This window comes from Diospyros lotus, chromosome 11, assembly GCF_014633365.1.
Source record: "Diospyros lotus cultivar Yz01 chromosome 11, ASM1463336v1, whole genome shotgun sequence".
NCBI classification, from domain to species: Eukaryota; Viridiplantae; Streptophyta; class Magnoliopsida; order Ericales; family Ebenaceae; genus Diospyros; species Diospyros lotus.
In genome coordinates, this window is record NC_068348.1 from 18,067,712 (window position 1) to 18,080,290 (window position 12,579).

Sequence of the window (12,579 nt, forward strand, 5' to 3'; positions counted from 1 at the left end):
TTGAGAATTAAATTACTTGCTATAATTTAAAAATAATAAAATAAACTACTGTACTTTCTATTCATTATACTTTAAGAATACTAACTTAAAAATAATTTTATTTTTATTAATTGATACAAAATTAAAATAACAATTTTGCAAAAAAGACATTTAACATGTGCATTAAAATCCTGCCTAATTTTCCCAAAGAAAGTTGGGGAATTATATGGGAGACTGCCAATTGGAGTAAATTCACCACCAAACCGCCTTTGCCCGGAAAATACAAAGTGGGCCCATTTGCAATCACACACACACATTGCATTAACAGTTACGCACTGTTGATGGTTGTGGTGGTGGCCGGGCGTGCGAGCAGCTGTTGGCCTGCTCCTAATAAAAAAACAGGAAACTAATATTAATATAATATATGTTATTATAAATATTTTTGGCGCAGTGATGGTCATACTTCATACGTGTATACATGATTATATTTTAAATTACATAATATAATTAAAATATCTAAAATATTTTTCATACTAAACGGTGAAGGTGAAGTGAAGTGGTGATGCGCATGATTAAAATACTCTTCATTCAAAACGATGAGAGGTGGTGAGACGAGACGATGAGATGCAATGTGTATTTTTATTATTGAGATTATCGCCCTTGTGCGATCTTCGTCGCTAGAGGTGCAAATGAGCCAAGCCTTAGCTCGACAAATTTTATCACAGCCTCAAGCTCAAGGTCAAGTTTGAGTCGAACATGGAAGTTTGGCTCGAGCTTGAGCTTGATTAGCATAGCCTGAGCTAAGCTCAGGCTCGGCTCCTTAATTTGATTGACGAGCCAAGCTCAAGGTCAGGCTCCAGCGAGCCCTAACCTGAACTTGGGTTCGGATTGAAATATATCAAAGTTTTATTTAAAAAAAACCTAATAAATTGATCTATAATAAAAATAAATATACATAAATGAATCAAACATGATAATCAACAAATATAACATCAACATAATAATTAAGTAATAATAATTTCACAAATTATAATAAGCATAATATAATTTACCGTACAAAAAGATTATCAAATTACCTATTTAGTTATTTTCAAAATACAAATATAATCAAAATTACAGCACAACAACTATATTTTCAATTCAATTTCAAATTAGCTACTCTAAATATTAACATACAATTTAAAATTATAATATTAATCAATAATCATAATTATATATCAACATTCAAAATACCAACGTATCAAAAACTTCCAAAAATCACATATCTTAATTTATTTCATGTGGTAGGAGAATTTCAGTGATGTTATCTTATATATAAAAATATAAAAAATAATAATTTTTATCAATATCAACTAACAAGGTGTTCACGAGCCTATAAGTGAGTTAGCTTGTGAACCTCTATTCGAGACAACTCATGAGCTTATAATCGATTCAACTCACGAGCCACTATTCAAGCCAATTTGCGAGCTAACGAGTCGAAATTTACTAAATTCAAACTCAAATCGTTTATAAATCAAGTTTCAAAGTTAGACTCAATGTTGTCTCGTTTACCTTAATGAACGAAATCAAACGAGTTTTTATCGAGTCGAATATTAAGCCGTGACTCATTTGCATCCCTACCCGTCGCTCGTGCTTTCTATTTTGACATATAGGGTAAATCATAGGTGGAGATATTGTCTCATTACGCAGGATAAGGAGTCGAACTCATGATGTATTGATACGAATTTTAATTTATTATGACTTAACTATTTGATTTGTGCGTTATGAATATTTATATTAGAGTGTGTTTGATAACATGAAAAATGCATAGAAAATGTCCCATCCAATGAATTGAATTTCATATTGGGTGTTGGATACACTACATTTTCTATGGAATTAAATTTCATGGTATAATCATTAAAGCTTATTTTTGGGTTTTTTTCATGAAAAATTCTATTTAAGGGGAGATGATTTTTATTTTTTGTGTAAGTTGAAAAATAATTTTTTTTTTTTTTTCATAGGAGCACCATAGCCCGGTCCGAAATCAAATATGTAATCCGAAGACCGCGAATGATTATAGAGACAGAAAACTACTGCGAAAGGAAATCTCTGTCTGTCTCTCTCTCTCTCTCGCTCTCGCTGCTTTCGCTTTCTTCTAGTTTTTGAATTTTCTCTCGCCAAAAAGCAGCTCTGCAATGATGGAGAATAAAAACCCTAATGAGGTCCCCATATTGGTCGTCCAAATCCAAATGAACGAAGACATTAATGTCTCTGTCAGTGCACTTTGAAGACTGGTTAAGCTCTTCGTCCATCCCTGCTTTCATGGCAGTATCAGACTGTCTCCGTTGCTGTTGGGAGCTGGTAGCGAGCGATGGGTGTGGCCAAAGCTTGGAGGTTTAGCACCGGAGCTTTGAGCAATTGGTCCTTTCTGGTACACAATCAGCAGCAGCAGCATTGTCGGTGGAAATTGCTCCGGCGGCCGGCGGCGTCGTGGTCGGTGGTTTGCGGGGTCATGCTTTTCGCGTTGGGGCTGATTTCGCTCTTCACTGGCCATGTCACTTCTGATCTCGAGTGGTACTCTCAGAGGCTTGTCAAGCGCAGTTTGTACCATAAACTGGTATTCTTGCCCCTTAAACCCGTAAATTTCAACCTAATTCGCGCTAAGTTCAAATGCCGAATGATTTTTTTATCAACACGCCAAATGTGGTGTGATTTTTGTTTTTCGCAGTGGAAATGAACTGTTCGTGTTACCTTATCTATTTGATCCTTTCTGACTGCAGAGAAGTAATTTTGGATGGAGTTCTGTTGTCTCTAGCATTCGTTCTTCTAGACTGGAGTGCAAATGTTTTGAGTGTTCTCTGAAATTCTTTTTGGTTGGGTGAAATTCTATAGGTTTAGGGAGACTTCAAATATACAGGCTTGTTATTGTTTTCATAAATTGGATGGGGATCTTGAATGTAGGGGAAAAGCATTAAAATAGGTTTATCTTTTCCAACTGTTCTTATGAGTTGGGAATTGGAATGTCATTCCAAAATTCTAGGTTTCTTGATATGTTGGTTTCGGGTTGTTATAATGCAATTATCGTAGTGAACTGGAAGGAAGAAGTTTATACATTGTGCACAAAACTACTGGGACTACTCTCTCTCTCTCTCTCTCTCTCTCTTAGTTACTTGCTTTGATAGTTGGTAACTAAAAGGAAAAGGACGTCTGAGGTACTTAAATAACTGATCCAAAGCACTTGAAGGTTATGTATCTGATAGGCCTCATTTTTTTTTGGGCGGAAGTGATGAAAGATGAGGAAAACAAAAATTGAGGAACTCGTATTATATTATTTTACTAAATAATGAAAGCTCTCCTCCTTAAGTGATCTAAATTTGAGAAAGAATTTGCCTTGATATCTTTCTCTGTTTAGTTTTGTGTTGTATCTTTCTTTTGTCCTTCTCCTGTCGTGGATTATTCTCTTTGTGGTTGTGGTACCTTGCCTTTCTATGGTGGAACTTCTTGTCCCATTCCAATTTAGATTCACACTTAGCCTGGATTTTTGCAATTGGCATTTTAACCTTTTGCTCTGATTCTTTAAGATTTGAAAACATCACTGTCCTCACAAAAACACCAACAAGGTGCCAACCATAATTCCATTATGTGAGGTGGCTACATGAATCTATAGCTGTAAACATAGTTGCCCTTACTTTTTTCCCCTGATTTTTCTTGACAAGTTCAGTGATTATTTTTCCCTTCATGCAAGCTTCAATAGTTTTCTTACTAACTTTGGGTAATCTGCCAATGGTCACGAACGTCATTACAATTTTGGGATACATAGTATTCTATAATTTACTTTACTTGTGAATTTCAGCATTTCTAATTTGTTTAATTTATAAATGAATTAACTGAAAATAACGTATAATATGCTAAGCTATCATTGTCACGACCCAAAATTCGGGACCGTGACCGGCACCATTCCCTAAGAAGTCACAAGCTCCAACAAGGAATAACAAGCCTTACAATACACATAATCCTTTAAACATTTAAACATCTCATATGCATTACAAAATAATTGCAATTCCTTTAACTGATATTGAAGTGCCCACCGGGCTATAAATCCATTACATGCTTACAATATTCAAAATTTAACACTTCATATACGAATGAAACATTTAAACCTCCCTATTCTCAATCTCGTGAAATGAGATGTATGTGCTGTAATCAGAGCGTGACTAGAGTAAATGGAGTAGAATTGTTTACCACGACTCCTACCGTCAAAAGTAATGCCAACCTACAAAATCTAAAACATTGAGGGGTAAGCCTACCACTGACTTAGTGAGGAGTAAAAAGCATTATAATGGGGGAAATGTAGAATCAATGCAACAATATAGATCATCATGCCATGACATTTCAAGTAATACATAATACCGAATGAGAGATGGTGAATAATATGCACATTGGGAGTAACCATTTAGAACCAGAATTCACACATATCATTTCCTTGGTGCAGACTATCTCAACGCCACCAAGATCCACTTTGGCGGACTATCTCACGCCAAATATAAATCAGGATGGCGGACTATCTTATGCCCATTCAGGGTGGACTATCTCACACCCTAACACATACGTGGTGCACCAACGACTAACTCTTACTGTGGTTAGCAATACATGGTTCTAACTATTACTCTATTTAACACACATTTCATACCAACATTTGGTATTATCAAGGCCACATGTGGTATATCACATATAAGTACTACCATTCACAGTCCACACAACATGAATCGTATCTTCCCATATGCACATTAATAGAGATGCAAATTAATCACAAGTGTTAATATGCGCAAAACATACTAGATGGATTCTACCTTTCCAAATGCAATTCAAGAATGAAATCATGCATAGTATATACAATACTAGATTAATGGAATGTATGAATGCAACAATTTTCATCATAATACAATTCACCCACTCACCGTATTATAGAAGATGCAGGATCCCCTCAAACGCCTCTCGATTGGGGCGTGCCAAAATCACCTAATCAAATTATCAATTCATTTTAGAATTTAAATAACTATAAAATTTAAATCTCCTAGGATTTGGACCAACCCAAATGATGCCACAATGGTCCAAAACCCCCAAAATAACATAGCCTAACCAGCCATATTGCTGCTGGCCATTGCCGGCCGAATATCTCGACGATCAGAACCTACCATTAGAAGCGCCTAGCAAAGAAGGTCAATATATACAAAAATGAGTCAGATCTAACGGTTTGATTTCCGTAGATCTGGTTTTTCAATTTTGGCCAGATTTGAAAATAAGCTATTTGACACCACCGGTCACATTTTCCGACGATCCGAGACCACCATTCAACTCCCTTACCCTCATAGACCAACATACCCAAAAATCATCAAGATCTAATGATTAGATTTTCGTAGATATAACTTTTAATTTTTGGCCAGATTTACAACGTTGCCGCCGGCCATCGCGACCGACGTTCTCTAGCGATCCGAGGCAGCCATTTAACACTCCTAACCCCATTGACTAATATATCCAAAAACTAGCAAGATCTAACGGCTAGATCTTTATAGATCTAAGTTTAAAGTCTCGACCAACCCAACCCACATGTATATACATATATAAATCACGATTTTTGCTAAAAAAAATAGTGTCGATGAAGCTAAAGAACTTACCTTCTTGTAGACCGGGGTTGCTTCCACGGTGAAAGTGTGGTCGGATTTAGGATCTAACGGTTAGATTGCTCAAAATCGGTTGAGAGAGAGAGAGAGAGAGAGAGAGAGAGAGCTTGTTGGACAACAGAGAAGAAGAGGGGAGGGAAATGATCTAGGAGCCCTAGGGCTTCTATATGGCCTTATGGGCATGATTTGTCTTCTTGGGCCTTCTCAAAATAAGGCCCAAAAGTTGGGGCTTACAATCTCACCTCCTTATTGAAAATTTGTCCTCGAATTTTTTTTTTCTTATTCTTATTTCTTCTGCCTTTTTCTTTCTTCCTTCCTGCACCTTCTTCTCCCTCGTTCACTCAGCCTGCCTGCAACCCGCGCACAGTCGCCTCCTGCCCACGATTGCTGTTGACCTCTGCTCGTGCTAAGCCTCCACTGATCGAATCTGTGATCCCCCTCTCTCCAGTTGCCACCGATGAACCTTAGATATGCCCTACTGCCTTGCAGAGCTGCTGCCGTTGACCTAGCCACTGCCGCCTCCCAGATCGGCGTCACCATTGGCCGCCATCACCAAATCGGACCGCTGCGGCCTAGATCCGACCCTCCATTGGTCGTCATTCATCAGATCGGGCCGTTGCCGTCGTTGCCTGGCCTCCTGCTTGCCCCGACGCTTGCCAGGCCCATCATCGATTGCTCCCGGCCATCGAGCTTGCTGATTCACTCCATCGCGACCGCCTGCAGTCTGTGCACAGCTCTCCCCCAAATCCGGCCACACCACCGCCTATGCCTGCTCCTTCGCGCAACCATCTGCCGTCGTCGGGCCTCCTCGGTTGCCATCGCGACCAACGCCGCCTCTGTCGGGCTATCGACCTTGCTCTTCTCATCAGATCAGGCCCTTTATCGGCCATCGCTTGATCGAGTCACCATCGTCGTTGCTGCCATTAGATCTGAAACCAGATCTGGGTTGACCCGACTAGATCCAATCGGATCCGACCCGATCACACTAGATCTGACCAGACCCGACCTATATTCCGACCCGACCCAATTGGATCTGATCCGACCCAACCTATTTTCCAATCCGATCCATTTAGTACCCAAATCCATCATGCCAAGATCCCTCATGCCAAGACTCCGGCCTCGATGTGGTGCATGCACAATCTTGCATGCCCACTGTACCTCACAGTGCTTCTTTGCCCCTTATTTTAGCCATGAGGAAGGAGTCATTGATTTTTTTGCCATCCACCGAGTTTTTAGTGCCATGAATGCCTCCATCCTCCTGGCCCAGCTTTCGGCAAGGCACCGGTCTGAGGCAGCCGTTTGACTCACCATTGAAGCTCTAGCTCGGCTTCAAGATCCTACTTACGACTGTGTGTCCCACATCCTTGCCCTCCAATAGCAAGTTAGTGGCCTGCAAGCTTATTTGACTTCATTGCAAGAGCTTGCAAACTTTTATGCATATCCTCAGCCTGTCTTAGATTGGCCTCACCCACAACCCAAACCAAGTCCATTTCTGGAAAATGCCTCACTCCCTAGTTTCCTAGAGGCTACCTCTTTACCCTACTAGTAGCCAGGGCCCACATTGAGACGACATTGATGAGCTTGGACCCGTCGTGTTCGGCAATCATCGTCGGCTCTGAGCATCAACAACATTTCAAGCTATCAGTTTTTATGGTTTGACCCCCTTTTTTTTTGTATTGCCTTATGGTTTATCTCTTGTAAACGTATTGAACTTATGGAATAAATGCCATGCTTGGATACTTTAAGGTCTCATTCCCTTGTCTTTACTCTCGATTGCATATCAATCATAAAATATCTCAGGCTTTTGCAGTTGTTTAATAATTTATCAAATCGAGGTAAAATATCGACTTTTAATTATTGCCTGATAATTTACGTTCTCAGTCAAGCCACACATAGCTAAGCATCAAATAATTTCAAGTTATTAATGGAAATCCAGATTTTTTATTTAGAAATAATTTCATTAAATCCTTCGAGAATACATTCTGGTATTTCTCTTACTGTCTTCACTCTTTCACGGCTTCAATCTTCTTAGGGTCAACCATGATGTCTCGCTTGGACACCACATGGCCCAAAAACGCCACGCTAACCAACCAGAACTCACACTTTGAAAACTTAGCATATAGCCTATGTTCTCGCAAGGTCTGAAGCACTACCCTAAGGTGTTACTCGTGCTCCTCTTGGCTCGTTGAGTAAATCAATATGTCATCGATAAACACAATGACGAAGTGATCAAGGTACGGTCTAAATACTTTATTCATGAGATCCATAAATGTAGTCGGGGCATTTGTAAGGCCAAAGGATATTACTAAAAACTCATAGTGACCGTATTGAGTCCTAAAGGCAGTCTTAGGGATGTCATCACCCCTAATACAAAGCTGGTGATAACCCGACCTAAGGTCGATCTTGGAAAAACATTGGGCATCTTGCAACTGGTCAAATAGGTCACCTATGCGGGGTAATGGATATCTGTTCCGGATAGTGGCCTTGTTCAGCTGCCCATAGTTGATACAAAACCTCATAGTTCTATCCTTCTTCTTTACAAAGAGCACAAGTGCTCCCCATGGCGAAGTACTTGGGCGAATGAAGCCCTTGACTAAAAGGTTTTGGATTTGTACCCTAAGTTCATTTACCTCGGTTGGAGCCATATGATATAGAGGTATTGAAATTGGTCAAGTCTCATGAGCTAAATCCGTACATAACTCTATATCATGTTTCGAAGGTGGTCCTGATAAATTTTCGGGAAAACATCCAAATACTCTCTCATTACAAGCACCTGCCTTGACAAACCCTTTGCCTCGAGGGTCTCTTGTACCACGGCTAGGAACGCCTAACACCCCTCATTCCTCAGTTATCTCATCACTAAATCAGACATAATGTTCTCAATTCAACTTGGTCTTGCTTTGTCATTTCCCTTAGTGGTACTGTTTGATCAAATTTTTATACCAACCCTATAACTAATGTAGACGGTGAAACGTAATAATTTCTTACTTACATTAAAAACTATAATATTTATTATTATTATTATCTTATTCTATTATTATCATATTCTAAATTTAAATAATTTCAATCAAGATTTCTACGATGGCACAAAAAAAAAAAAAGAAAAAGAAAAAAAACAAAATCTAAAATAAGGTACATACATAACAAATATATTTATATATATATATATTTTTGCAATCGCCATAGCCACACCAATACTTGTGGTTTTGGAGCCAACACATCTCCTTCACTTCACTTGTGGTTTTTAAAACCAACATCCACTGCTTCCTATTCACTTGTTAATATTGCAACATTACTCCCACATGCCATCTCACCATTCTTATACTTATGTTAGAATTATTAGTATAATTGTATATATTATAATTATTATATGTGTGTATTTTATTTGTAATTAGATTAAACCCATAGGTTAAGCTTGTAGGTGTTTAAGGCTCATTATGCCTATTAGAAATAACAAGCTAAGAGAGGCTAATCTTTTAGGTTTTTCTCTCATAATTATTTTCTCATATGGTATCAGAGCTATCAGTGAGAAAACCATAACTGTCGCTGTGTATCTTTTTTCAGCCACCTTCAAACCCTAGCTGTCACCGTCACTGCCCATACCAGAACCCTGCTGTCCAGCCATCACTTGCTAACACCGTCACCACCCTAGGGTTCATCGCGATCAGATCGGACGATCACCGAAGACTTGTTGTCATCGGACCACCCACATGCCGTTGCCATGCGCTGCCTCTATCTCCACGCGTCGTCGCGTTCGCCAATCGATTCTCTCCGGCTTCCCTAGATCTGATCCCCAATAACCGCTCAAGCTATTTTCGGTGTCAAAGTCCTCACCATGTCTGATCTTAGTGACGCGGTTTCTGCAAGTGCTACTCCGACATCTGTTGCCCCTGCTGCCTCTCAATCCTTTACTGTCTCCAATCTTGGGACAACCAATATTACCACTGTCAAGTTGATAGGGTTTGCTAATTATCTCTCATGGGTAGCCTCTGTCAAAATGTGGTTCAAAGGGCAAGATCAAGCGGATTATCTTACCACAAAGGTTGAAAGTGTGCCAGAAGCTAATCAGGCTAGATGGAGACAAGTTGATGCCCAGTTATGTAGTCTCTTATGGCAGTCTATTGATCCATCCATTATGCAGCTTTTTCGCCCCTTTGAAACTTGTGTTGATGTGTGGAAGGAAATTGAAGAGTGTTATACAAACGACATCCAACGTTTGTACACTGCGGTCTCTAATATCAAGAATTTCAAGCAGAAGTCATCCATGGAATCTTATTTGGGGTAGGTTCGGGCTCTCATGCAAGAATTTGATGCTTTTCTTTCTCTTACTACGATTTGCATCAAATAGATTGCTCAACGAGAGAAGTTTTTTATGGTTATTGCTCTTTCCGGCCTGAAACCAGAGTTTGATGCCATTAGGCATCAAATCCTAACCAGCTCTGCTAGTCCTACTATGAATGACTCTTTTAAAAGGTTGTTGAATATGACAGGTGTGCATGGTATGTCCTCTTCTTCTCATGTTGTTCCTCCAACCAAATTTTCAGCTCTTATGTCTCAGGCTTCTACCGTAGAAGGAAATTGAGGACGCAATAATAGTCGCTCACGTCCACAGTGTACCTTTTGTAAGAAATTGGGTCATCTTGAGGATAAATGCTGGAAGAAACATGGTTAGCCAGCTGCTCCACCTGCATCATGTACCGGTGCAGCTCATGTATTTCAGAGCGATCATAGTCTTGCTCAATCTCCACCAGATTCGCAATTGGTATCTATAGCTGCAGCTAAGTATGATGCCTTCTTGAAGTTCTAGGCCACCCAACAGTCTCATCTTGGTAATCCCGTTGTTTGTGTTGCTAAAGGCTTATTTGTTGGTCATTGGATTATAGATTCTAGCGCCATTGACCATATGTGTGGTAATGAACTTCTTTTCTCCTCACTTACCTGTTTTGATACCTTGCCTAATGCTACTTGGCTGATGGTACCGAAACTGCAGTTAAAGGGATCGACCAAATCACACCCATCTTGTCTTTCTCATTAAATTCTGTTTTATATGTTCTTGATAGTCCTTTTAATTTGATTTCAATTAGCCAACTCACTAAAACCCTTAATTGTTATGTTATTTTTACTCCTACCTTTGTTTGTGTTCAGGACCAGGGTACGGAGTAGACGATTGGCGTCGGGCGTGAGTCACAGGGTCACTATTATCTTGTTGTGCCTAGTTCGCTTGTAGCTTGCACTAGTGTTGCTTCCTCAGATCTTCTCCACTATCGTCTCGGTCATCCCAACCTTTCCAAACTAAAGAAATTAGTTCTTTGTTTGTTGTTATTGTTCATGTTTAATTGTGAGTCGTGTCAGTGTGGTAAACACGCTTGTGATTCTTTTTTTCATCAAGTCAATAATAGGGCTGAGACTCTCTTTTCCCTTGTGCACTCTAATGTATAGGGGCCTAGTCGCGTCAATTCTACTCTTGGTTTTTTATATTTCATTACTTTCATTGATGACTTTTCTCATTGCACTTGGTTGTTTCTTATGAAGAGTCGGTTTGAGTTGTTTTCTATTTTTTAGACATTTACTGTTGAAATAAAAACATAGTTTGGAGTTTCTATACGTGCTTTACGTAGTGATAATGCCCCTGAGTATTTTTCTTCTCAATTTACTACCTTTATGACTATTAATGGCATCTTGCACCAATCCTCTTGTCCTTACACACCTTAACAAAATGGTGTTGCTGAGCGTAAGAATCGCCATCTTATTGAGACTGCACGGATGCTCCTTTTACATGCCAATCTTCCCACAAAATTTGGGAGATTCTGTTCTAATTGCATGTTATTTAATCAATCGCATCCTATCTTCAGCGTTATAGGACCAAACTCCTCATTCCCTTTTGTTCCCTACACAACCACTTTATTCTGTTTCTCTTTGTGTTTTTGGATGTATCTGTTTTGTGCATTCTTTTTCACTTGGACAGGATAAGCTTGCTGCAAAATCTCTCAAGTGTATCTTCCTTGGCTATTCCTGGTTGCAGAAAAGGTATAAGTGTTACTTTCTTGTGCTGAACCACCATTTTTTGTCTGCTGATGTCACATTCTTTGAACAACTATTTTTCTTTTCGATTTTTCGGCCTGATTCACAGTCTTCACCAGGTTTTGCCTGCTTTTTTTTTTTCTTTTCTTCCACTATCCTCATTGGGTCCGTCTGTCTCCTTTGTGGCGCCTACCCTACCATTTTCCGGTCTACCTTCCATAGCTCCTCCACTTCTTACATATCACCATCGTTCTCGTCCTGCTACTGACTCTAGCATTCCTCCAGCCCAAGACTCTCCTAACTTACTCTCTCCTTTTGTGCTCCCTTCTGCCTCAGATCCTGAGCCCGACAATCTCCTTGTTGCTCTTCGCAAAGGTACACGGTTTACTTGTAATCCCAATCCTATTTATAACTTTTTATGCTATGACCGTTTGTCTCCTTATAGTGCCTTTGTTTCGAGTATTTCCTTTGCTTCTATTCCTAAAACCATAGGTGAAACTCTATCCCATCTTGGTTGGCGCTGGGCTATGTTAGATGAGATTGACGCCTTACATTCAAATGGTACTTGGGGTTTGGTGCCTTTATTACTAGGAAAGACTCTCGTTGGTTACCGGTGGATATTCACTCTCAAAGTAGGTCTTGATGGACAAGTGGAACGTCTAAAGGCCCGCTTAGTTGCCAAAGGTTTTACACAGATCTATGGGCTGGATTATAGTGATACCTTCTCTCCTATTGCGAAAATGGCCTCTATTCGTCTCTTTCTCTCTCTAGTTGCCACACGTCATTGGCCACTCTATTAGCTCGATATTAAAAATGCCTTTCTTCATGGTGATTTATAGGAAGAGGTATATATGGAGCAACCATTTGGTTTTGTTGCTCAAGGGGAGTCCAATGTAGTCTGCAAACTCAAGAAATCTCT

General features: G+C 39.6%; 1 protein-coding gene across 4 annotated transcripts in view; it reads left to right on the forward strand.

The window, feature by feature from the left end:
• The first annotated feature begins 1,988 nt into the window (after positions 1-1,988).
• Positions 1,989-12,579, forward strand: part of LOC127813119 (O-fucosyltransferase 29-like) — a 49,201-nt gene continuing 38,610 nt past the window's right edge. Inside the window, exon 1 of one of the 4 annotated variants that reach the window (XM_052353885.1) lies at positions 1,989-2,596. In XM_052353885.1, coding sequence (XP_052209845.1) covers positions 2,330-2,596 — 267 coding nt within the window. In that variant the 5' untranslated portion in view covers positions 1,989-2,329. The remainder of the gene's footprint in view (positions 2,597-12,579) is intronic. The other 3 variants (XM_052353884.1, XM_052353887.1, XM_052353886.1) reach the window with 3 other exon arrangements.